General features: G+C 42.4%; 1 protein-coding gene across 1 annotated transcript in view; it reads right to left on the minus strand.

Moving 5' to 3' along the window:
• atrn (attractin) overlaps window positions 1-24606 on the minus strand; it is a 323662-nt gene that overhangs the window by 86779 nt on the left and 212277 nt on the right. The window contains exon 26 of the mRNA XM_061925143.1: window positions 17518-17596. Within this exon, the coding sequence (XP_061781127.1) occupies window positions 17518-17596 (79 nt within the window). The remainder of the gene's footprint in view (window positions 1-17517; window positions 17597-24606) is intronic.

Here is a 24606-nt window from a genome sequence, read left to right on the forward strand (position 1 = left end):
GCAACTAAGTATGGGAATTGATACAATTTTTGCAATTTTGATTCCACTTTCGATTTTGCTTAACGAGTCGCTTCTTTGATTCTCTAATGGATTCTCATTTGGAAACAAATTCTAAACACGTTGATTAGCATCAACTTTGTTTAGTTTAGAAGAAACATAGGTGTATAAACCCAACAGTGAGGTCATAGGAGACACACAGCATAAAAATGGGGTGCCAGTGCCCGCGAGTCCTCGGGAAAAAAATATTTTGTTTTGAAAATACCTATAATATTATAATGTAATGTAATATAATGTGATGAACAAAATACAACATAAATTATTCTGTGACAATTACATAAGAATGTTTAGTAGTTACGTAATGTTAAATATTGAAATCAAAATTATTGTTTTAAAATAACATATAAGAGAGGAATGGGCGAAAAATAGGTGAACAAATTAACCTTTTAATAGGGACCCAAACAAGTTTTGCATTGAATATTGAACAAGCAAGGCTTATATAACTTATATATATATACAGGTAAAAGCCAGTAAATTAGAATATTTTGAAAAACTCGATTTATTTCAGTAATTGCATTCAAAAGGTGTAACTTGTACATTATATTTATTCATTGCACACAGACTGATGCATTCAAATGTTTATTTCATTTAATTTTGATGATTTGAAGTGGCAACAAATGAAAATCCAAAATTCCGTGTGTCACAAAATTAGAATATTACTTAAGGCTAATACAAAAAAGGGATTTTTAGAAATGTTGGCCAACTGAAAAGTATGAAAATGAAAAATATGAGCATGTACAATACTCAATACTTGGTTGGAGCTCCTTTTGCCTCAATTACTGCGTTAATGCGGCGTGGCATGGAGTCGATGAGTTTCTGGCACTGCTCAGGTGTTATGAGAGCCCAGGTTGCTCTGATAGTGGCCTTCAACTCTTCTGCGTTTTTGGGTCTGGCATTCTGCATCTTCCTTTTCACAATACCCCACAGATTTTCTATGGGGCTAAGGTCAGGGGAGTTGGCGGGCCAATTTAGAACAGAAATACCATGGTCCGTAAACCAGGCACGGGTAGATTTTGCGCTGTGTGCAGGCGCCAAGTCCTGTTGGAACTTGAAATCTCCATCTCCATAGAGCAGGTCAGCAGCAGGAAGCATGAAGTGCTCTAAAACTTGCTGGTAGACGGCTGCGTTGACCCTGGATCTCAGGAAACAGAGTGGACCGACATCAGCAGATGACATGGCACCCCAAACCATCACTGATGGTGGAAACTTTACACTAGACTTCAGGCAACGTGGATCCTGTGCCTCTCCTGTCTTCCTCCAGACTCTGGGACCTCAATTTCCAAAGGAAATGCAAAATTTGCATGGTTGGGTGATGGTTTGGGGTGCCATGTCATCTGCTGGTGTCGGTCCACTCTGTTTCCTGAGATCCAGGGTCAACGCAGCCGTCTACCAGCAAGTTTTAGAGCACTTCATGCTTCCTGCTGCTGACCTGCTCTATGGAGATGGAGATTTCAAGTTCCAACAGGACTTGGCGCCTGCACACAGCGCAAAATCTACCCGTGCCTGGTTTACGGACGATGGTATTTCTGTTCTAAATTGGCCCGCCAACTCCCCTGACCTTAGCCCCATAGAAAATCTGTGGGGTATTGTGAAAAGGAAGATGCAGAATGCCAGACCCAAAAACGCAGAAGAGTTGAAGGCCACTATCAGAGCAACCTGGGCTCTCATAACACCTGAGCAGTGCCAGAAACTCATCGACTCCATGCCACGCCGCATTAACGCAGTAATTGAGGCAAAAGGAGCTCCAACCAAGTATTGAGTATTGTACATGCTCATATTTTTCATTTTCATACTTTTCAGTTGGCCAACATTTCTAAAAATCCCTTTTTTGTATTAGCCTTAAGTAATATTCTAATTTTGTGACACACGGAATTTTGGATTTTCATTTGTTGCCACTTCAAATCATCAAAATTAAATGAAATAAACATTTGAATGCATCAGTCTGTGTGCAATGAATAAATATAATGTACAAGTTACACCTTTTGAATGCAATTACTGAAATAAATCAAGTTTTTCAAAATATTCTAATTTACTGGCTTTTACCTGTATATATCTTCACAAGATATGTGCGGCTTCTGTATGAACACACACGGGAATGCAAACGCATACTTGTTCAACAGCGATACAGGTCACTCTGAGGGTGTCCGTATAAACAACTTTAACACTGTTAGAAATATGCTCCAGGAATCCACACCAAACAAGAATGACAAACACATTTCGGGAGAACATCCGCACCGTAACACAACATAAACACAACAGAACAAATACTCAGAACCCTTTGCAGCACTAACTCTTCCGGGACGCTACAATATATTTCTGCATAGAATCTCCTCTCTGGTCAACAAAAGCACCATGAGGATTCAAGCGGGAACTCTCGTTCAACCCTTTTTCGATTACGCATGCACCTCCTGGTACCCTAGCACCTCCAAAACCCTCAAATCTAAACTCCAAACATCCCAGAACAAGCTAGTCAGATTAATTCTAGACCTCCACTCCAGATCCCACCTCACTCCTACCCACTTCTCCAAAGTGGGCTGGCTCAGGGTGGAGGACAGAGTAAAACAACTTGCACTTAGCCTAGTCTATAAAATCCGCTACACCTCACTGATACCGAAGTACATGTCAAACTACTTCCTTAACGTAAATGGCCGCCATAACCACAACACCAGGGGGAGCTCCACTAACTACGTTAAACCCAGATTCCGTTCTAACAAAGGTCTTAACTCTTTCTATGCCACATCAATGTGGAATGCGCTCCCAACAGGTGTAAAAGAAAGGGCTTCTCTATCCTCCTTCAAAACCGCAATAAAAGTATACCTCCAGGCAACTTCAACCCTAAACTAACACCCTTCCCGGATTGTTAATAATCAAATGTAAACAATCAAATGTAGATACTTTTCTTATGCCTTCTGATCTCTCTCTCTATATATATATATATATCCACTACTTGCTGTACATATCCTACCAAGTCAGACCTACACTGTTTCAATATCCATTTCTCTGTTCTCAATTGTTGATGACTGATGATAAGAACCAAACCTAACCCCCCCCTCCACACCCCGAATTGTAAATAATGTAAATAATTCAATGTATACACCCTGATGATTATCTTGTGTGATGACTGTATTATGATGATAGTATATATCTGTATCATGAATCAATTTAAGTGGACCCCGACTTAAACAAGTTGAAAAACTTATTGGGGTGTTAACATTTAGTGGTCAATTGTACGGAATATGTACTTCACTGTGCAACCTACTAATAAAAGTCTCAATCAATCAATACACCCCCATTACCACCAAACCCCGCCCCAACACCCCCTCCTTGTAGCTCCCGGAAGAGTTAGTGCTGCAAAGGGTTCTGGGTATTTGTTTTGTTGTGTTTATGTTGTGTTACGGTGCGGATGTTCTCCCGAAATGTGTTTGTCATTCTTGTTTGGTGTGGGTTCACAGTGTGGCGCATATTTCTAACAAAACTTAAAGTTGTTTATAAGGCAACCCTCAGTGTAAATTGTATCGCTGTTGATCAAGTACGTGTCGCATTCACTTTTGAGTGCGTGCAGAAGCAGCACAAACTATGTGACTGGGCCAGCATATGTTGGACTGGATGAAAAGCGGATGTGACAATTCTCGGGACAGGTGCTGAAATCTGGTACTCTCCCGGGAGGGTTGGCGAGTATGAAAATTAGCAGTGAATGCGGTATTACCGCGGCAAGCAGCGTTGTTCGGGCCCGCGTATTTGGCAGGTGCTAGTCCTAAGTGTCCCAATACTTTTGTCTACTTTTAGTCTGAAGTGTCCCAAGACTTTTGTCTAGTGTACCTACCTTGTCTGCATTGTGTGGGCACGTTGGTGCTTCCTGCTTTTAAGCAGCCATCTTAAAAAAACAGCATTGCAGCAGCATCAGCGCAGCGGGTCTTTGAAGGGTCATAAAATCAAAACCGGAGCAGTTAATTAAAAAGCGCTTCTGTTGTTGTAATCGCAAGGGTTCAATGTCTCTCCTGTGTTAGTTTGAAGGCGAAACGACAAACGCGCTCAGAGGAGTTCGTTTTTGAAGGAAGGTGACTGGTTTTTACAAAAAATTTGTTTTGAAGGGGGAATAGCAAACTTCCTGTTGATTTTTGCTGGGGGTAGTCAATTTATGAAATGTAGGTCTAAGTGAGACCTATGGAGAGGTTTTTGTTTCATGTCTCTCCGACCTTCCCAGTGGGAGTTACAGGCAGTTTTGTAAATTTTTTCTTCCGAGGAGCAGTTTTTTATCAGTTTTATTCAAAAATTGCTGTAGAGGGCAATTTTTAAATTTGGGGTTAGGTTTCTTTATTAGATCGCAATTTTTGCCAGTCCTGATGTGTGCGTTGAGTTCGGTGAGTTTTGAAGCGTGTTAAGGGGGTCAAATTACAGCTCAAAGAAGCAAAACTGACTGTTTTTAGTACTTTTTTGTCTTGAAGGGGGAATTGCCAACTTCCTGTTGATTTTAGCCCGAGGATCTACAATTATGAGAACTAGGTCTAAGTCAGACCTACATAGAGGATTTTGTTTCATGTTTTTCCGACCTTCCTAGTGGGAGTTACAGGCAGTCTAGTTTTTTTTTTTCCTAGGGGGCGCTAGAGCGCAATTTTGAGTTTTGAGGTTTGGTTTTTTGATAAAAAGTTTTGCCGTATATTACTGATGTGTGTGCAAAATTTGGTGAGTTTTGAAGCATGTTAAGGGGGTGAAAGTAGTGCGCAAAGCTGCGGAAGAATAATAATAAGAAAGAATAAAACCTTAGAAAAACAATAGGTCCTTATGTCCCATTGCATAAGGACTCCCGCTGAATATAATTGGCGGGCCAGCTCTAGTGTTAACTTGATATCGCCTCAAGGGCCAAGTGAAATGACAAATTTGGCCCCCGGGCCAGAGTTTGACACCCATGAACTAAGCGTTGAGCAATACTTTTATACTTTTACTTGCATTTGTGCCACCGACTGGCGCCGTGCACAGAGACGTCAGGTGCAGCCAAAGGGAATCGATAAGGGAACCGTCAACAAAATTGGCAAATGGTTTCCAGAAATTGAAACAGCGCCAACATGGATGCACGCGGCTGGAGCCTCGTCACGCCACAGGCCGCAGGATTAGTACCATTAGCCTTCTGCCAGCGGCATGTGAAATAGTTCCATAATTACAACATTGTGACACGCTGGGCTGACGCAGGACGAGGCAGCACGGCTGTGTTTCTGCGTGGCCGCGTTCTAATTACACAGAGAGAACGGCCATGAACCGGCAAGAAATCCGCGTTCAAAGAACTCCGGCTTATTAGTGATTCCCAGAGCCCAAAAAAAGTCTGCGGGCTATAGAGCGTTTTCTATTCGGGCTCCAGTACTATGGAATGCCCTCCTGGTGACAGTTAGAGATGCTACCTCAGTAGAAGCATTTAAGTCCCATCTTAAAACTCATTTGTATACTCTAGCCTTTAAATAGCCCCCCTGTTAGACCAGTTGATCTGCCGTTTATTTTATTTTCTCCTCTGCTCCCCTTTTCCTTGAGGGGGGGGGGCACAGGTCCGGTGGCCATGGATGAAGTGCTGGCTGTCCAGAGTCGGGACCCGGGGTGGACCGCTCGCCTGTGCGTCGGCAGGGAACATCTCTGCGCTGCTGACCCGTCTCCGCTCGGGATGGTGTCCTGCTGGCCCCACTATGGACTGGACTCTTACTATTATGTTGGATCCACTATGGACTGGACTCTCACAATATTATGTCAGACCCACTCGACATCCATTGCTTTCGGTCTCCCCTAGAGGGGGGGGGTTACCCACATATGCGGTCCTCTCCAAGGTTTCTCATAGTCATTCACATCGACGTCCCACTGGGGTGAGTTTTTCCTTGCCCGTATGTGGGCTTTGTACCGAGGATGTCGTTGTGGCTTGTGCAGCCCTTTGAGACACTTGTGATTTAGGGCTATATAAATAAAGATTGATTGATTGATTGATTGGTTGTCACTACTCATTTCTACTCTCTGAAATGGGTGGAATCCACCTGCTTGTGAGGTGTAGTGATGACAATATTTGAATCAGACACAGTAGGACTGCTTGATGATTATAATTATGTAATTTCACCTAATTGGGTTAAAAATATTTTTTGCAAACCAGTAATTAAAATCTGCAAATGTGCCGTTGTTGAGTGTCTGTGCTGTCTGGAGATCGGCAGAGTAACCGTGTAATACTCTTCCATATCAGTAGGTGGCAGCAGGTAGCTAATTGCTTTGTAGATGTCGGGAACATGGTTTGTCGTGATCACAAAGTACCGCTAAGAAAAGGCATTGAAGCAAAACGGAACTAAAACTGAACTGGCTGCAAACGTAAACAAAAACAGAATACTGGACGACAGCAAAGACTTACAGCGCGTGGAGCAGACGGCGTCCACAAAGTACATCCGTACATGGCATGACAATCAACAATGTCACCACAAAGAAGGAGTGCGTCCGCACAACTTAAATAGTCTTGATTGCGAAAACAAAGCAGCTGCGGGGAATAGCATTCAAGGAAGACATGAAACTGCTACAGGAAAATACCAACAAAAGAGGAAAAGCCACCAAAATAGGAGCGCAAGACACACAGGAAAACACCAAAAAACTCAAAATAAGTTACGGTGTGATGAGACAGGTCGGGACAGTACACCTACATTGAGACAAGAGCTATATTGATGCATGCTTGGTTATGGTTTAAAGTCATATCCAACAATTGCGAGAACAACTTTTTACTGTCAGTATAGGCTACTGAGTTTTATTTGTTTATGTTTTCTGTTGGTGGTGTGCCTCAGAATTTTGTCAATGAAAAAAATGTGCCTTGGCTCAGAAAAGGTTGAAAAACACTGACTTATCGTGTTAAGCAATGTCAGCTACGATTTATCTGAGAGCCAGATGCAGTCATCAAAAGAGCCACAGGTTCCCTACCCCTGTTCTAAGGGAAAAATACTACTTTTGAGTATCACAAGTTTGTTATAAGACACAAAACTTCCCAATACTAGTAAGAATAGCTGTCAAAAAGTTTGAATTGGTCACTGCAAGTTTTTGAATGTGAAATATGTTTTATTTCAAGACATTTTACCAAGACTATTTTGACTTGATCCATTGGAAGATTTTTTTCTGCTCATTATAAGCAAAAATAACGTGTACTATTTTTTTTTACGACAGGCATTTTTTTTGTGCACTTGTTCAACCTGCTGCCATCACGGAAGAGATTTCGGCCACACAAGAGCAGGACAAACAGAGTTACTGTTTTTACTTGTGGGCCAATAGGATACTAGATATGTCCCAATAGCTTACACTGTTTTTTACTGTTGCACTGCTGTTCCTACTAGTATCTAGGTATACAGTATATTTTAACATGTTATTTATTGTTTATATTGTATTTCAACTGCCCCTAACAGAGCAGCCACATGTATTTTTGTCATGCTTTCATGTTTGACGACAATAAAGCGTTTTATTCAATCCATATACATAAGTCAGAGAGAAACTACCGTGTTTTCTGGACTATAAAATGCACCGGTATATACAGTGGGGCAAAAAAGTATTTAGTCAGCCACCAATTGTGCAAGTTCTCCCACTTAAAATGATGACAGAGGTCTGTAATTTTCATCATAGGTACACTTCAACTGTGAGAGACAGAAAGTGAAAAAAAAATCCAGGAATTCACATTGTAGGATTTTTAAAGAATTTATTTGTAAATTATGGTGGAAAATAAGTATTTGGTCAATAACAAAAATTCAACTCAATACTTTGTAATACAACTTTTGTTGGCAATAACAGAGGTCAAACGATTACTATAGGTCTTTACCAGGTTTGCACACACAGTAGCTGGTATTTTGGCCCATTCCTCCATGCAGATCTTCTCGAGAGCAGTGATGTTTTGGGGCTGTCGCCGAGCAACACGGACTTTCAACTCCCTCCACAGATTTTCTATGGGGTTGAGGTCTGGAGACTGGCTAGGCCACTCCAGGACTTTCAAATGCTTCTTACGGAGCCACTCCTTCGTTGCCCGGGCGGTGTGTTTGGGATCATTGTCATGCTGGAAGACCCAGCCACGTTTCATCTTCAAAGCTCTCACTGATGGGAGGAGGTTTTGGCTCAAAATCTCACGATACATGGCCCCATTCATTCTTTCCTTAACACGGATCAGTCGGCCTGTCCCCTTAGCAGAAAAACAGCCCCAAAACATGATGTTTCCACCCCCAAGCTTCACAGTAGGTATGGTGTTCTTGGGATACAACTCAGTATTCTTCTTCCTCCAAACACGACGAGTTGAGTTTATACCAAAAAGTTCTATTTTGGTTTCATCTGACCACATGACATTCCCCCAATCCTTTGCTGTATCATCCATGTGCTCTCTGGCAAACTTCAGAAGGGCCTGGACATGCACTGGCTTAAGCAGGGGGACACGTCTGGCACTGCAGGATTTGATTCCCTGTTGGCGTAGTGTGTTACTGATGGTAACCTTTGTTACTTTGGTCCCAGCTCTCTGCAGGTCATTCACCAGGTCCCCCCGTGTGGTTCTGGGATTTTTGCTCACCGTTCTCATGATCATTTTGACCCCACGGGATGAGATCTTGCGTGGAGCCCCAGATCGAGGGAGATTATCAGTGGTCTTGTATGTCTTCCATTTTCTGATAATTGCTCCCACAGTTGATTTTTTCACACCAAGCTGCTTGCCTATTGTAGATTCACTCTTCACAGTCTGGTGCAGGTCTACAATTATTTTCCTGGTGTCCTTCGACAGCTCTTTGGTCTTGGCCATAGTGGAGTTTGGAGTCTGACTGTTTGAGGCTGTGTACAGGTGTCTTTTATACAGAAAACGAGTTCAAACAGGTGCCATTAATACAGGTAACGAGTGGAGGACAGAAGAGCTTCTTAAAGAAGAAGTTACAGGTCTGTGAGAGCCAGAGATCTTCCTTGTTTGAAGTGACCAAATACTTATTTTCCACCATAATTTAAAAATAAATTCTTTAAAATTCCTACAATGTGAATTCCTGGATTTTTTTTCACATTCTGTCTCTCACAGTTGAAGTGTACCTATGATGAAAATTACAGACCTCTGTCATCATTTTAAGTGGGAGAACTTGCACAATCGGTTGCTGACTAAATACTTTTTTGCCCCACTGTAAGTTGCACCCACTAAATTTTAGAGAAAGAATATTTGTTCCTTGGACTATATGCCACAGATATATACGTTGTGTAATTAGTTATTTACACAGAAAGATTCTGTAAATGTTTATTTACACACCTTAACTGTTTTCACACGGTGTCTGTAACACGGCAGTAAAACGGCTGATCAAACAAGACAGAAGTCATTGTCATGGACCCACTAGCTGCAGAAGCTCGCTCTCCAATCAGCTAAACAAACTCAATAACTCCACGGTGACGTTTTGGTGAATTTACTGAGGAATTTGTGAAACTAAAACAATACAAAAACATGCCATTGTTAATTCTAAGGCTAACTACGCTAGCTTCATTACATTACGATAGTGCGTATAAATAAGCATGATAACACTTCTACACACATGGGACAGTTTAGTAAGTATGAATAGTTCTGGTTACATCGTAAAACTTACAAACGTTGCTTGGAGTAATGAATGAAGAATTAATGAGAGTAGAAATGCTCAAAGACGGAACAGGACTTCTACTTCCGGTTGAAGGCTCAGGTAAACAGAAGGGCAATGCACACACACCTATTTAGTGTATTTGTTTGTTGTTTTTAAAGCTATTTGCATCATGGCCGTCAGCGAAGAAAAATCCTTAAATTAGCTCCACTGTTTGTTATAAGGCGCAGGCTAAAAAGTAGTGGCTTTTAGTCTGGAATTTACAGTAACTGAGAAAGAGGAAAACTGTAACAAATGAATAGTTTTTCAACAACATAAAAATATTAGAATGCACAGAAAAAATGTAAGAAATACCATTTTAAACTGTTTGTGTGGACATGACCGGAGTATTGTCTCCATTAGGGGAAAAAAAGTGCTTTCACGTAAAGGTTAGCCTGAAGAGGGGAGGCGGGTGATGCATAGACGCTAAGAGGCGAGCAGGGTGAATGCCACGGCTGAGAGGCTCTTCAGACGGTGAAAGCACAAAATGAAAGTTCAAGTAAAACCACATCCCTCAAAACAAACATTTCTAAAACTCCCCGTGTAATACACCACATGGTTTCAATATTGTCTTGATATTGTTACACTGTCAATAGCATGCACCAGAAACTAATTACAGTTAACACAGATCTTACTTATGGCTGATCGGCATCAGAACACCGCTACTACTAACCCGTCCACGTTCCCTGGAGGTGTCCCAGTACTTTAACTCCACACCACGTGTCAGACATCACTAAACGAGCAAGTAACCAGTCGCAGAACACCGTCAATCAAAGTTGGGTCTGGCCTCTGTCGACCCGATGGCAGCACATAACATAAAACATCAAGGACGGATGAAAAAGACGTGAGTCGTTAACCGTTGTTAAAAATGCTAACAGTCAATCCCGTCGCGATTTAGGCTCGGTAATGACCCATGATCGGTAAGGACAAGGCTAGCGTGGTGATAGCTGAATACCCTGATGACTGTTACGCTGAAACCACGTCCATCGAGGAAACCACTGTCAAATGTTTAGTTGCTGACAATTCGTTAAACTTTCAAGAAGTCGAGAGCCGAGGCTGTTTACTGCTCCAGCTGTGAGTTGCAGGCGCGGGCACGTGTTTGTGTGTGTTTGTGTGTGTGTGTGCGTGCTAGTTAGCTTAGCATAGCTGCTAGTTGGATAGTGAAGATACTAAAATAAGCTTTGTTTCTGTTTTGAGCAATGATTTTTTTTGTGTGATGTGAAAGGTTTATTTCAAAACCCGTGTGGAAGGCTATAAAAGTTGTTTTTGTGCGTAATTTGTTAAAGTAGCACATGCTAATTGCATTAACATGATATGTGCGAAGTATTGTTGTAATTTTATACCGGTACTAATAAGGTACCGTGGTACTAATGATTTAAAAAAGGGTATTATACTGCTTCTGAAAGATACCGTTACTTTTTTCCCTCCCCGGAAATGACGGCGTGGTCATGTCGTGACAATGCTGGTAAAACGAGCAGATGCGCCGACGGATACGCATGGTGTACTTACAAGCAGACAAACTGTGGGAAATAAGAGGAAGAATGAACGTATTTTGGCTGAAAAACAAACGACTAAGGTGACGCTTTAAACACTGAAGCACTGCTCTGGATGAGGTGCTTAGCTCTTGCTAGCCATTAGCTAGCTAGCGGCTCTCGTCCAGCCGCAGTCGGCATTATTTTAGCTACCCGTATTTTCCGCACCATTAGCCGCACCTAAAAACCACAAATTTACTCAAAAGCTGACAGTGCGGCTTTTAACCCGGTGCGCTTTATATATGGATAAATATTAAGATTCATTTTCATAAAGTTTCGGTCTCGTAACTACGGTAAACAGCCGCCATCTTTTTTCCCGGTAGAACAGGAAGCGCTTCTTCTTCTACGCAAGCAACCGCCAAGGTAAGCACCCGCCCCCATAGAACAGGAAGCGCTTCTTCTTCTACTGTAAGCAACCACCCGCCCGCGTAGAAGAAGAAATAGCGCGCGGATATTACCGTACGTTTCATTTCCTGTTTACATCTGTAAAGACCACAAAATGGCTCCTACTAAGCGACAAGGATCCGGTTCATGAAAAGACGCAATCTCTCCATCCTCACACGGATTACTATTTCACAGCAACTGATATTCCTGTGAACCGCACTGTGGATACTGTGGATACAATGGGAGCACGTACGGTGAATATTCGCACCACAGGGAATGAGAAGTCGTCCTTCACTGTGGTTCTAGCTTGCCATGCTAATGGCCTGAAACTTCCACCCATGGTGATATTCAAAAGGAAGACCTTGCCAAAAGAGACCTTTCCAGCCGGCGTCATCATAAAAGCTAACTCGAAGGGATGGATGGATGAAGAAAAGATGAGCGAGTGGTTAAGGGAAGTTTACGCGAAGAGGCCGGGTGGCTTTTTTCACACAGCTCCGTCCATGTTGATATACGACTCTATGCGCGCCCACATCACAGATGGTGTCAAAAAACAAGTGAAGCACACAAATACAACACTCGCCGTCATTCCGGGTGGATTAACCAAAGAACTCCAACCGCTGGATATTGGTGTCAACAGGGCATTCAAATCACGACTGCGAACGGCGTGGGAACAATGGATGACCGAAGGCGAACACACCTTCACTAAGACAGGCAGACAGCGCCGGACGACATACGCCAACATTTGCCAGTGGATCGTAAATGCCTGGGCAGATATTTCGGTCACAACTGTGGTCCGAGCTTTCCGGAAGGCAGGATTCACAGAACTGCTGAACAGTGACACTGACTCCGATGACTTCGACGAGACGGAACCGGCCATTTTGGATCCCACATTTGCCCAACTTTTCAATTCGGACACCGAAGACGAAGAATTCGAAGGATTTACGAATGAAGAATAACTTCAGAAGGTGAGCGCTATATTTATTTTGTGTGTTGTGACATTAACGTTCGAGCAACATTATGTTGCTATTGCTCTGCACTATTTTGAATTTTACTATGTTTGTGATTGCACATTTGCGTACATTTTGGGACAGAGTTGTTAGAACGCTGGTTTTTAATATATTATTAAAGTTTGACTGACCTATCTGACTGTTTTTTTGACATTCCCTTTAGCGCAGCGTAGGCGCGGCTTATAGTCCGGGGCGGCTTATAGGTGGACAAAGTTTTGAAATATGCCATTCATTGAAGGTGCGGCTAATAATCCGGTGCGCTTTATAGTGCGGAAAATACGGTACTTCTAAATCACTAATCTTCGACGCCATGGCGACAAATAAACAATGTTTCTTACAAATGTCATCCCTGCAAGGTGAGGAATAGCTAAACATGCTTCACTACACACCATAGGAGGATACAATAGCTCGCACTCCTTAAGGTAAACAAATGCCAAGGGTGGGTTTATACAGACAGAGACTGTAACGATACAAAGTACAAGAGCTGTATTAAGTCCATACTACAATGATTACATCGATATGTTTTACTATCACAAAAATATTTTTGTCTTTTTTTTAATTGTTTATAAACTCAGCAAATACGTTGGACACAGGAGAACTTGAATTATACAAAATATTGGCATTGGAACAACCCTAGTTTGAAGTGTTTCATCTGCACTTTTCTTTGTTTTGATGTCATGTTGTATACACTTCAAGCTATTTGAAGTGTATAAAATTACAGTTGGTACAAAATGCGGCTGCTAGACTTTTGACGAGAACAAGAAAGTTTGATCATATTACGCCTATACTGGCTCACCTGCACTGGCTTCCTGTGCACTTAAGAAGTGACTTTAAGGTTTTACTACTTACGTATAAAATACTACACGGTCTAGCTCCGTCCTATCTTGTCGATTGCATTGTACCATATGTCCCGGCAAGAAATCTGCGTTCAAAGAACTCCGGCTTATTAGTGATTCCCAGAGTCCAAAAAAAAGTCTGCGGGCTATAGAGCGTTTTCTATTCGGGCTCCAGTACTATGGAATGCCCTCCCGGTAACAATTAGAGATGCTACCTCAGTAGAAGCATTTAAGTCCCATCTTAAAACTCATTTGTATACTCTAGCCTTTAAATAGCCCCCCTGTTAGACCAGTTGATCTGCCGTTTCTTTTCTTTTCTCCTCTGCTCCCCTTTTCCTTGAGGGGGGGGGGCACAGGTCCGGTGGCCATGGATGAAGTGCTGGCTGTCCAGAGTCGGGACCCGGGGTGGACCGCTCGCCTGTGCATCGGCTGGGAACATCTCTGCGCTGCTGACCCGTCTCCGCTCGGGATGGTGTCCTGCTGGCCCCACTATGGACTGGACTCTTACTATTATGTTGGATCCACTATGGACTGGACTCTCACAATATTATGTCAGACCCACTCGACATCCATTGCTTTCGGTCTCCCCTAGAGGGGGGGGGTTACCCACATATGCGGTCCTCTCCAAGGTTTCTCATAGTCATTCACATCGACGTCCCACTGGGGTGAGTTTTTCCTTGCCCGTATGTGGGCTTTGTACCGAGGATGTCGTTGTGGCTTGTGCAGCCCTTTGAGACACTTGTGATTTAGGGCTATATAAATAAAGATTGATTGATTGATTGATTGAGTGTATTATATTTGAAAAAATATGTTGTATAACTAGAAATAATAATGTAAAAGCCTTTGTTAGTAGCCATTATAAATATAAGTGCATAAATTAAGCTGTATTATTCGGACCTCTTTCAAGTTGTCTAAGTTAGGTTTTTTTGGTTTGACTTCTCCTCTCTTGCTGGATTGAATCCCCCATCCCTGTACTGTGTCCCAGACTTTCCCTGGAAGGAACTGGTAGACACACGACAATAGTACTCAAAGACAAAGAATGTGACTGACTAATATAATTATTTTTTTTATCAATATCATATGTATACAGTATAGCAGGGGTGTCCAAACTTTTTGACTTGGAGGACGCATTGACCTAAAAAAAAATTTGTCTGGAGGGCCGAAAGCCGACTGCATGTCTTTGTTGTCCAAGTCTGCCGTGATTACAACACACTTGCCTTTGTTTCAGGAAGTAGTAACCCACATTTGTTGCCAGAAGTCGGAAGTGCGCTGCTATAGAATCAATGCGCTGAAGAAAGAAGTTCCGGCAATGCTTAAAACCACCAAATTACAGTAAATATTGTACATATTACATATTGTTATGAAGGTGTGTGTAACTACATTATATATATACTTGCAGTGTGTATATTGTACATATTACATATTGTTATGAAGGTGTCTGTTACTACATTATATATACAGGTAAAAGCCAGTAAATTAGAATATTTTGAAAAACTTGATTTATTTCAGTAATTGCATTCAAAAGGTGTAACTTGTACATTATATTTATTCATTGCACACAGACTGATGCATTCAAATGTTTATTTCATTTAATTTTGATGATTTGAAGTGGCAACAAATGAAAATCCAAAATTCCGTGTGTCACAAAATTAGAATATTACTTAAGGCTAATACAAAAAAGGGATTTTTAGAAATGTTGGCCAACTGAAAAGTATGAAAATGAAAAATATGAGCATGTACAATACTCAATACTTGGTTGGAGCTCCTTTTGCCTCAATTACTGCGTTAATGCGGCGTGGCATGGAGTCGATGAGTTTCTGGCACTGCTCAGGTGTTATGAGAGCCCAGGTTGCTCTGATAGTGGCCTTCAACTCTTCTGCGTTTTTGGGTCTGGCATTCTGCATCTTCCTTTTCACAATACCCCACAGATTTTCTATGGGGCTAAGGTCAGGGGAGTTGGCGGGCCAATTTAGAACAGAAATACCATGGTCCGTAAACCAGGCACGGGTAGATTTTGCGCTGTGTGCAGGCGCCAAGTCCTGTTGGAACTTGAAATCTCCATCTCCATAGAGCAGGTCAGCAGCAGGAAGCATGAAGTGCTCTAAAACTTGCTGGTAGACGGCTGCGTTGACCCTGGATCTCAGGAAACAGAGTGGACCGACACCAGCAGATGACATGGCACCCCAAACCATCACCCAACCATGCAAATTTTGCATTTCCTTTGGAAATCGAGGTCCCAGAGTCTGGAGGAAGACAGGAGAGGCACAGGATCCACGTTGCCTGAAGTCTAGTGTAAAGTTTCCACCATCAGTGATGGTTTGGGGTGCCATGTCATCTGCTGGTGTCGGTCCACTCTGTTTCCTGAGATCCAGGGTCAACGCAGCCGTCTACCAGCAAGTTTTAGAGCACTTCATGCTTCCTGCTGCTGACCTGCTCTATGGAGATGGAGATTTCAAGTTCCAACAGGACTTGGCGCCTGCACACAGCGCAAAATCTACCCGTGCCTGGTTTACGGACCATGGTATTTCTGTTCTAAATTGGCCCGCCAACTCCCCTGACCTCAGCCCCATAGAAAATCTGTGGGGTATTGTGAAAAGGAAGATGCAGAATGCCAGACCCAAAAACGCAGAAGAGTTGAAGGCCACTATCAGAGCAACCTGGGCTCTCATAACACCTGAGCAGTGCCAGAAACTCATCGACTCCATGCCACGCCGCATTAACGCAGTAATTGAGGCAAAAGGAGCTCCAACCAAGTATTGAGTATTGTACATGCTCATATTTTTCATTTTCATACTTTTCAGTTGGCCAACATTTCTAAAAATCCCTTTTTTGTATTAGCCTTAAGTAATATTCTAATTTTGTGACACACGGAATTTTGGATTTTCATTTGTTGCCACTTCAAATCATCAAAATTAAATGAAATAAACATTTGAATGCATCAGTCTGTGTGCAATGAATAAATATAATGTACAAGTTACACCTTTTGAATGCAATTACTGAAATAAATCAAGTTTTTCAAAATATTCTAATTTACTGGCTTTTACCTGTATGCTGGCTTCGACCGACCACATGAAGCCTTGTTTCTGTTCCACAATGTTGCAGTAGATGTTGGAACTCATCTATCCCCTCAATGAACCACAGCTCTCCATTGCCCGCAGCACTCATGCACACTGTAAGCACTGTTATCTTGACTTACATCTGCCAGATATTTAGACAACAATGGTGGTTTGTGGATCAATACTGCTAAAAAAAGCTGTACACTGACTACTCTAAAGTGGTGCACCTTGTCTCAAACCAGTAGCTCGTCAGCTACCGGGATCTCGCCAGTTGATTTTGAGTAGCTCACCCAACAATTGCATAAACACTGTCTTTTTATAACTGTTCAATTCAGACCTATCTAATATCTGCTTCTGAATTACAGTACATTTGAAATATTACCAGTCATACACATAAGACAAAAAAATCCTTTAGTTATGATATTTAAAAAAAAAAAACTTAACAGAATATTTTAATACAAAATGTGAGTTGTGGATACCAACTTTGTGTCAATGTTCTGGAAAAACAAATGTATTCCCTCTTTGGTTTGGGATAAGCAATGAAAATAAAGTAGCCATTTTTATTTTTTTAAAGTAGCTTTCAGAAGTATTACAGTATTGTCGCTTTACAAAATCGAATGAGATGCTTGCTGAAATGTGAGGACCGTACACGTTTTGGTGAAATACTCAATATTATAATTGGGGTAAGGTTGATGTGTCAAAACGGTTGTTTTGTTCCGGAATGACCTGTTGGGGATGTCAGCAAAGTGCTTGTACGCTACTGACGGGAACACATTCCTCCCACAGGCACTTAAGATGAAATAAAGGTAAAAGGAAGAAAAATATGACAAAACTCTAAAAAACGTCAAAGAAACAAAAGCATGTTGTTAACAAAAAGAAAAGGAATACCTTTCAACCGACCTGTCGACTAGCTTTTATTTTGGCGCCACCCGGCGCTGGGCGAGTCAAACGAGGTCGGAGCCGGGGAAATTAATGGCCCCTGGCATCCGTCTTAAGGGGCTGAGGTCAAAGGTTGTGTGTGTGTGTCGAGTGAGACCAACCTCTCGTCGCCGTGAAGCCCAGCAGCTCTGTTTGATCTTCCAGACGACGGCGGCCACCAGCAGCAGTGACAGGAAGCAACTGTGGACGGACAGGAAGTCCAGTCAAAGAAAAGCTCGTAGACATAACTTCAATTTATCGCATTGCAACACACAAAACATTATAATTATGACTGTACCATTTCTTGCTTACCCTCCCTTATCTTTTCCCTTCTTTGTCTCCGTCTTTAACTTTCTAAGTAAGCACCCCTCTTTTGCACTGTTCTCCGCAATCTAAAACATGGAATTGATCAACTGGTCTCTCAACGCAATTGACAAGATCATCTCGACGAGAAACTCATTGTTGGGGGAACCTGCGTGTCCTGACAGAATGTTTTCTGCTGGATATACGTGGGAGAAGTGGAGGGTTGTGTGCCTGGCGATTCATTAAAGGGGAACATTATCACCAGACCTATGTAAGCGTCAATATACAGGTAAAAGCCAGTAAATTAGAATATTTTGAAAAACTTGATTTATTTCAGTAATTGCATTCAAAAGTTGTAACTTGTACATTATATTTATTCATTGCACACAGACTGATGCATTCAAATGTTTATTTCATTTAATTTTGATGATTTGAAGTGGCAACAAATGAAAATCCAAAATTCCGTGTGTCACAAAATTAGAATATTACTTAAGGCTAATACAAAAAAGGGATTTTTAGAAATGTTGGCCAACTGAAAAGTATGAAAATGAAAAATATGAGCATGTACAATACTCAATACTTGGTTGGAGCTCCTTTTGCCTCAATTACTGCGTTAATGCGGCGTGGCATGGAGTCGATGAGTTTCTGGCACTGCTCAGGTGTTATGAGAGCCCAGGTTGCTCTGATAGTGGCCTTCAACTCTTCTGCGTTTTTGGGTCTGGCATTCTGCATCTTCCTTTTCACAATACCCCACAGATTTTCTATGGGGCTAAGGTCAGGGGAGTTGGCGGGCCAATTTAGAACAGAAATACCATGGTCCGTAAACCAGGCACGGGTAGATTTTGCGCTGTGTGCAGGCACCAAGTCCTGTTGGAACTTGAAATCTCCATCTCCATAGAGCAGGTCAGCAGCAGGAAGCATGAAGTGCTCTAAAACTTGCTGGTAGACGGCTGCGTTGACCCTGGATCTCAGGAAACAGAGTGGACCGACACCAGCAGATGACATGGCACCCCAAACCATCACCCAACCATGCAAATTTTGCATTTCCTTTGGAAATCGAGGTCCCAGAGTCTGGAGGAAGACAGGAGAGGCACAGGATCCACGTTGCCTGAAGTCTAGTGTAAAGTTTCCACCATCAGTGATGGTTTGGGGTGCCATGTCATCTGCTGGTGTCGGTCCACTCTGTTTCCTGAGATCCAGGGTCAACGCAGCCGTCTACCAGCAAGTTTTAGAGCACTTCATGCTTCCTGCTGCTGACCTGCTCTATGAAGATGGAGATTTCAAGTTCCAACAGGACTTGGCGCCTGCACACAGCGCAAAATCTACCCGTGCCTGGTTTACGGACCATGGTATTTCTGTTCTAAATTGGCCCGCCAACTCCCCTGACCTTAGCCCCATAGAAAATCTGTGGGGTATTGTGAAAAGGAAGATGCAGAATGCCAGACCCATAAACGCAGAAGAGTTGAAGGCCACTATCAGAGCAACCTGGGCTCTCATAACACCTGAGCAGTGCCAGAAACTCATCGACTCCATGCCACGCCGCATTAACGCAGTAATTGAGGCAAAAGGAGCTCCAACCAAGTATTGAGTATTGTACATGCTCATATTTTTCATTTTCATACTTTTCAGTTGGCCAACATTTCTAAAAATCCCTTTTTTGTATTAGCCTTAAGTAATATTTTAATTTTGTGACACACGGAATTTTGGATTTTCATTTGTTGCCACTTCAAATCATCAAAATTAAATGAAATAAACATTTGAATGCATCAGTCTGTGTGCAATGAATAAATATAATGTACAAGTTACACCTTTTGAATGCAATTACTGAAATAAATCAAGTTTTTCAAAATATTCTAATTTACTGGCTTTTACCTGTATACCTTGATGTTGCAGAAAAAAGACCATATATTTTTTTTAACCGATTTCCGAACTCTAAATGGGTGAATTTTGGCGAATTAAACGCCTTTCTAATATTCGCTCTCGGAGCGATGACGTCACAGCGTGGCGTCACATCAGGAAGCAATCCGCCATTTTCTCAAACACCGAGTCAAATCAGCTCTGTTATTTTCCGTTTTTTCGACTGTTTTCCGTACCTTGGAGACATCATGCCTCGTCGGTGTGTTGTCGGAGGGTGTAACAACACGAACAGGGACGAATTCAAGTTGCACCAGTGGCCCAAAGAGGCGAAAGTGGCAAGAAATTGGACGTTTGTTCCGCACACTTTACCGACGAAAGCTATGCTACGACAGAGATGGCAAGAATGTGTGGATATCCTGCGACACTCAAAGCAGATGCATTTCCAACGATAAAGTCAAAGAAATCTGCCGCCAGACCCCCATTGAATCTGCCGGAGTGTGTGAGCAATTCAGGGACAAAGGACCTCGGTAGCACGGCAAGCAATGGCGGCAGTTTGTTCCCGCAGACGAGCGAGCTAAACCCCCTATCGACCCTAGCTTCCCTGGCCTGCTGACATCAACTCCAAAATTGGACAGATCAGCTTTCAGGAAAAGAGCGCGGATGAGGGTATGTCTACAGAATATATTAATTGATGAAAATTGGGCTGTCTGCACTCTCAAAGTGCATGTTGTTGCCAAATGTATTTCATATGCTGTAAACCTAGTTCATAGTTGTTAGTTTCCTTTATTGCCAAACAAACACATACCAATCGTTGGTTAGAAGGCGATCGCCGAATTCGTCCTCGCTTTCTCCCGTGTCGCTGGCTGTCGTGTCGTTTTCGCTAGCATACGGTTCAAACCGATACGGCTCAATAGCTTCAGTTTCTTCTTCAATTTCGTTTTCGCTACATGCCTCCACACTACAACCATCCGTTTCAATACATTCGTAATCTGTTGAATCGCTTAAGCCGCTGAAATCCGAGTCTGAATCCGAGCTAATGTCGCTATAGCTTGCTGTTCTTTCCGCCATGTTTGTTTGTGTTGGCTTCACTATGTGACGTCACAGGAAAATGGACGGGTGGTTAAAAGCAGGCACTTTGAAGCTTTTTTTTTAGGGATATTGCGTGATGGGTAAAATTTTGAAAAAAACTTTGAAAAATATAATAAGCCACTGGGAACTGATTTTTAATGGTTTTAACCATTCTGAAATTGTGATAATGTTCCCCTTTAAACATGTGTGTCAGAATAATTGTAAACTTGTTTACTTTGAGTTCAGGTTGCCCTGCGGCCTGTGGTTAAGATACACTGGTGCTTACAAAGCTGTCTTTGATCTTATCAAGCTTGTAAACCTCCACTGTGTGCGATGGAATGCGCTGTAGAGGTGTCGGTTTCTCAGATCTTGGACAGCCACAGGAAGGACCTTCTCAGGACCCGAGGGGGAAAACCTGACACCGCTCCAAGCACTTTTTTGTTTGAACAGTTTATGACCCAGTGCAGCTACTGTATAATGAGACCCCTCCCCTTAGAAGCAGCTGCAGCTATGTAATCAGGGAATGCCCAAATAAAGGAGGATGCGTGGAACTCTTTCCTCAGAGCGTGGGGCGATATTGTACGAGGGTGTAGGTCGACGCACTCTCCTCATGAGCTAAATTGAATCCTGTCTATGTTTGATTCCTTGCTTCTTGTCTTGTTTAATAGATAGTTCGGTGTTTGAACCTGACAATATCTACCCGGAACTGCGAGAATCGGTCGTCTGCTCTGTTCTATCGGCAGGTTTGGAAGACGATGGCAGCTGTTCAAGGAGCCCAGAGGCGGCCTGTTGTGAAAACAATCCTTATCTACAATTTGTCCCCCGGCAAGCTCATGCTGTAAACACGCCCAGTGAGACTATTGCAGTGAAGGATGTTTTTGACTCTGTTGGGCGAGACCTTGAACGCCTTGAAAGGATGTTACCGTGATGTCAGTCTACGGAATGAGGCAAAAGGCCGTAGCACCCAACAAAGCGAATTCCAGGCTTATGGACGCACCCATGGACTACTACTGTACGGACACACACACATACATCCCAACAAATGTTCCCTCTAATGTGTGTGCCTGTGCAATTGCACACTGCTCACGCGTCCTCTGCGCACGACAAATCTATGCCACACAAAATTTAAAATTTTTAAAAAATAAGTGCATAACAATTTTCAATGTAACTGACGGCCACAACAGAGAAAACAGTTTTCGTCATCACTGTTCAATTACTGTAACGTCTGGCGAGACGCTTTGAGGAGGATTACATCGATCACTTTATTGAGCAAAACTCTATATTGTCGGTCATAAGCACATGACCAAAACATTGGTAAAAAAGTTTCTATCGAGCAAAACTGGTCATTTTCTGCCGTACAAACCAGACCATGAACCAACTTTGTCATCTGTCATATCAACAGCAGCAGCTCACTCTTTCTCACTTCGCCAGTGATGCCGACAGGAGTTTTTGTGTAAAAGTAGACAGTTTTATGTCGTCCACAGCTCCTTTACCACATGGGGTCCCCCAGGGCTCAATCCTTGCCCCAATTTTATTTGCGCTTTACCTTCTCCCCCTTGGTTCTATTTTTAGGAAGTACAGTATTGCATTTCATTTTTATGCCGATGATTGCCAGATTTATTTTCCCATGGCACAAAATAACACGGTTCAACGTCTTATTGACTGCCTGCACGACATCAAAGTCTGGCTTTCAGCTAACTTCCTGAGCCTAAATGAAGATAAAACAGAAGTTGTGTTGTTCGGTCCAAGTCGCTCTCCCTCCCCCAACGTTGACCTCGGCACTCTGACCCCGTATCTCAGCGACTCTGTCACAAACCTGGGGGTAAAGTTTGACTCAGATTTTAAATTCGAAAAACAAATCAGCAGCGTCGTTCAAAAAAGCTTTTATCAATTACGCCAAATAGCGAAAGTGAAACCGCTTCTATCAAGACATGATCTTGAGAAATTAATCCACGCTTTTATCTCGACTCGTCTTGATTATTGTAATGCCCTGTATGTTGGCATTAGCCAGGCCTCCCTCGCCCGCCTGCAGCTCGTGCAGAACTCTGCTGCTCGTCTGCTAACACAGACCCGCAGACGTGAGCACATCACCCCTATTTTAGCGTCCCTTCACTGGCTCCCTGTGCGTTACCGAATACATTTTAAACTCCTTTTATTTGTTTTTAGATGTCTAAACAACCTCGCGCCAACCTATCTCTCCGACCTCCTTCAGCCTTACTGCCCCACCCGATCCTTAAGATCAGCCGATCAGCTGCTGTTGACGGTCCCTGACACAATGCTGAAGCTTAGAGGTGACAGAGCTTTCGCCGTTGCTGCTCCCAAGCTCTGGAACGACCTACCCCTGAGTGTTAGACAAGCCTCCTCTCTTCCTGTTTTTAAATCTCTCTTAAAAACATACTTTTATTCCATGGCTTTTAACACTGAGTGATATCCATCCTGCAATGGCGCCCCATAATACACCTGCTGTGATCCTGTTTTTATGTTTTTATGTTTTTATGTTTTTATTAATTCTATTTTAATTATTTATTTTCTATCGTGTTCTGTTTGTGTTGTGTTGTGTTTGCTCGGTACTCGTTTTATCTTTTAACCTGCTCATTGTACAGCACTTTGGCTACCCCTGTGGTAAATTTTAAATGTGCTCTATAAATAAAGTTGATTTGATTTTACAGCCACACAAAAAGTCAGACAACTCCATCATCACACAATGTGTAATTCCAGGTCGTTACACTATGATTTATCAATCAAATGTGTGCTTATTCTACTGTCATTTATCAAGAATCTTAATTCATAAATATTAAACATAAAATGCTGTTATTATATTAAAGAAATACTAATAAAAGGATATATTTTACAAACAGAAAGTTACAAGAATGATCCCATGCTTACATCTCATTGTGCCACATTTGAATGTTTTAATGGGAACTAAATACGATGTCTGAAAGGGGTACACATTATTTCCAAATCAGGACCCCCACTCAGACATACAATACTAGTACATAGTCCATGAATTTCTTTTTAAATTTTAAATGTAAGTGGGCCAAATCACCTATATTACAAAATAATCTCATGGTAATGACTGCTGTCATTTGATTATGATAAAACTTTCAACTTGTTATTTAGTCAGGTGTGGCCACAATGTGAACGTCTGATGTCGCTCACATGTGCTCCACTGAATGCTCAAGGAGTTTTTGCGTTTGCTTACACACGTGAAAAATTAGAGGGAACATTGACCCCAACCCAAACCCCCTTCTTCCAACTCCTTCGACGCTGCACCCCCCGCGGTATAATGGACAACCCTCACATCACCCAGTTGCAAGTCTCGAGTTTGAACGTAGTAATATCTGCTTATGTTGCTTGAGGTTTCTTTCTGGTCTCGAACCGAGCCCCCTACCCTCTCAAAGGAGCTGCTTTCCCCCTCTCCGCCCTCCCCCATGTTGGCCTTTCCTTCCTACCTCTTTACAGGGCCCCGCCTGGTGGCCACCCATCAGTCTTCCTGTTCCGTCTACCCCTGTTCTTGTACTGAAAACAAGGTTTACTTTTTAAGTGCAATGATGATAAAGTTCTCATTCCACGTCACTAGACAGTGGTCTCACATGACAGGGGAGGCGGAGCTTAAGGAAAGTACATCACTTTGCACTTTCACACAAAATCCCCGAGGGGTTTGAAAGGTGAAGACGTGTCATGTCTAGTGTGAGTGTGTGTGACAAAAGGACAGGGAAATAAAGTGCGTGTGTGCATTCAAACACATCATCAACATCTCTAGCAATCCGAACTTCATTCGGCGACTGTCACACCTCTCGCTGATTTCCTGTCAGAATTCACGCTGTGTTCCGCCTCGCACCTTCTAGATTTCAGCACTTCAGCGGAAAAAGACTCAAAACGAATGTTTCAGCAGAGGTGTCATATTTCATTCAGCTGCATTTGCGTGGAACACAAAATAAAATTTAAAAAAAAAACACTCAACATGATGGCTAATGCTGAAC

Source organism: Nerophis lumbriciformis, linkage group LG29 (genome assembly GCF_033978685.3).
Source record: "Nerophis lumbriciformis linkage group LG29, RoL_Nlum_v2.1, whole genome shotgun sequence".
Taxonomy (NCBI): Eukaryota; Metazoa; Chordata; class Actinopteri; order Syngnathiformes; family Syngnathidae; genus Nerophis; species Nerophis lumbriciformis.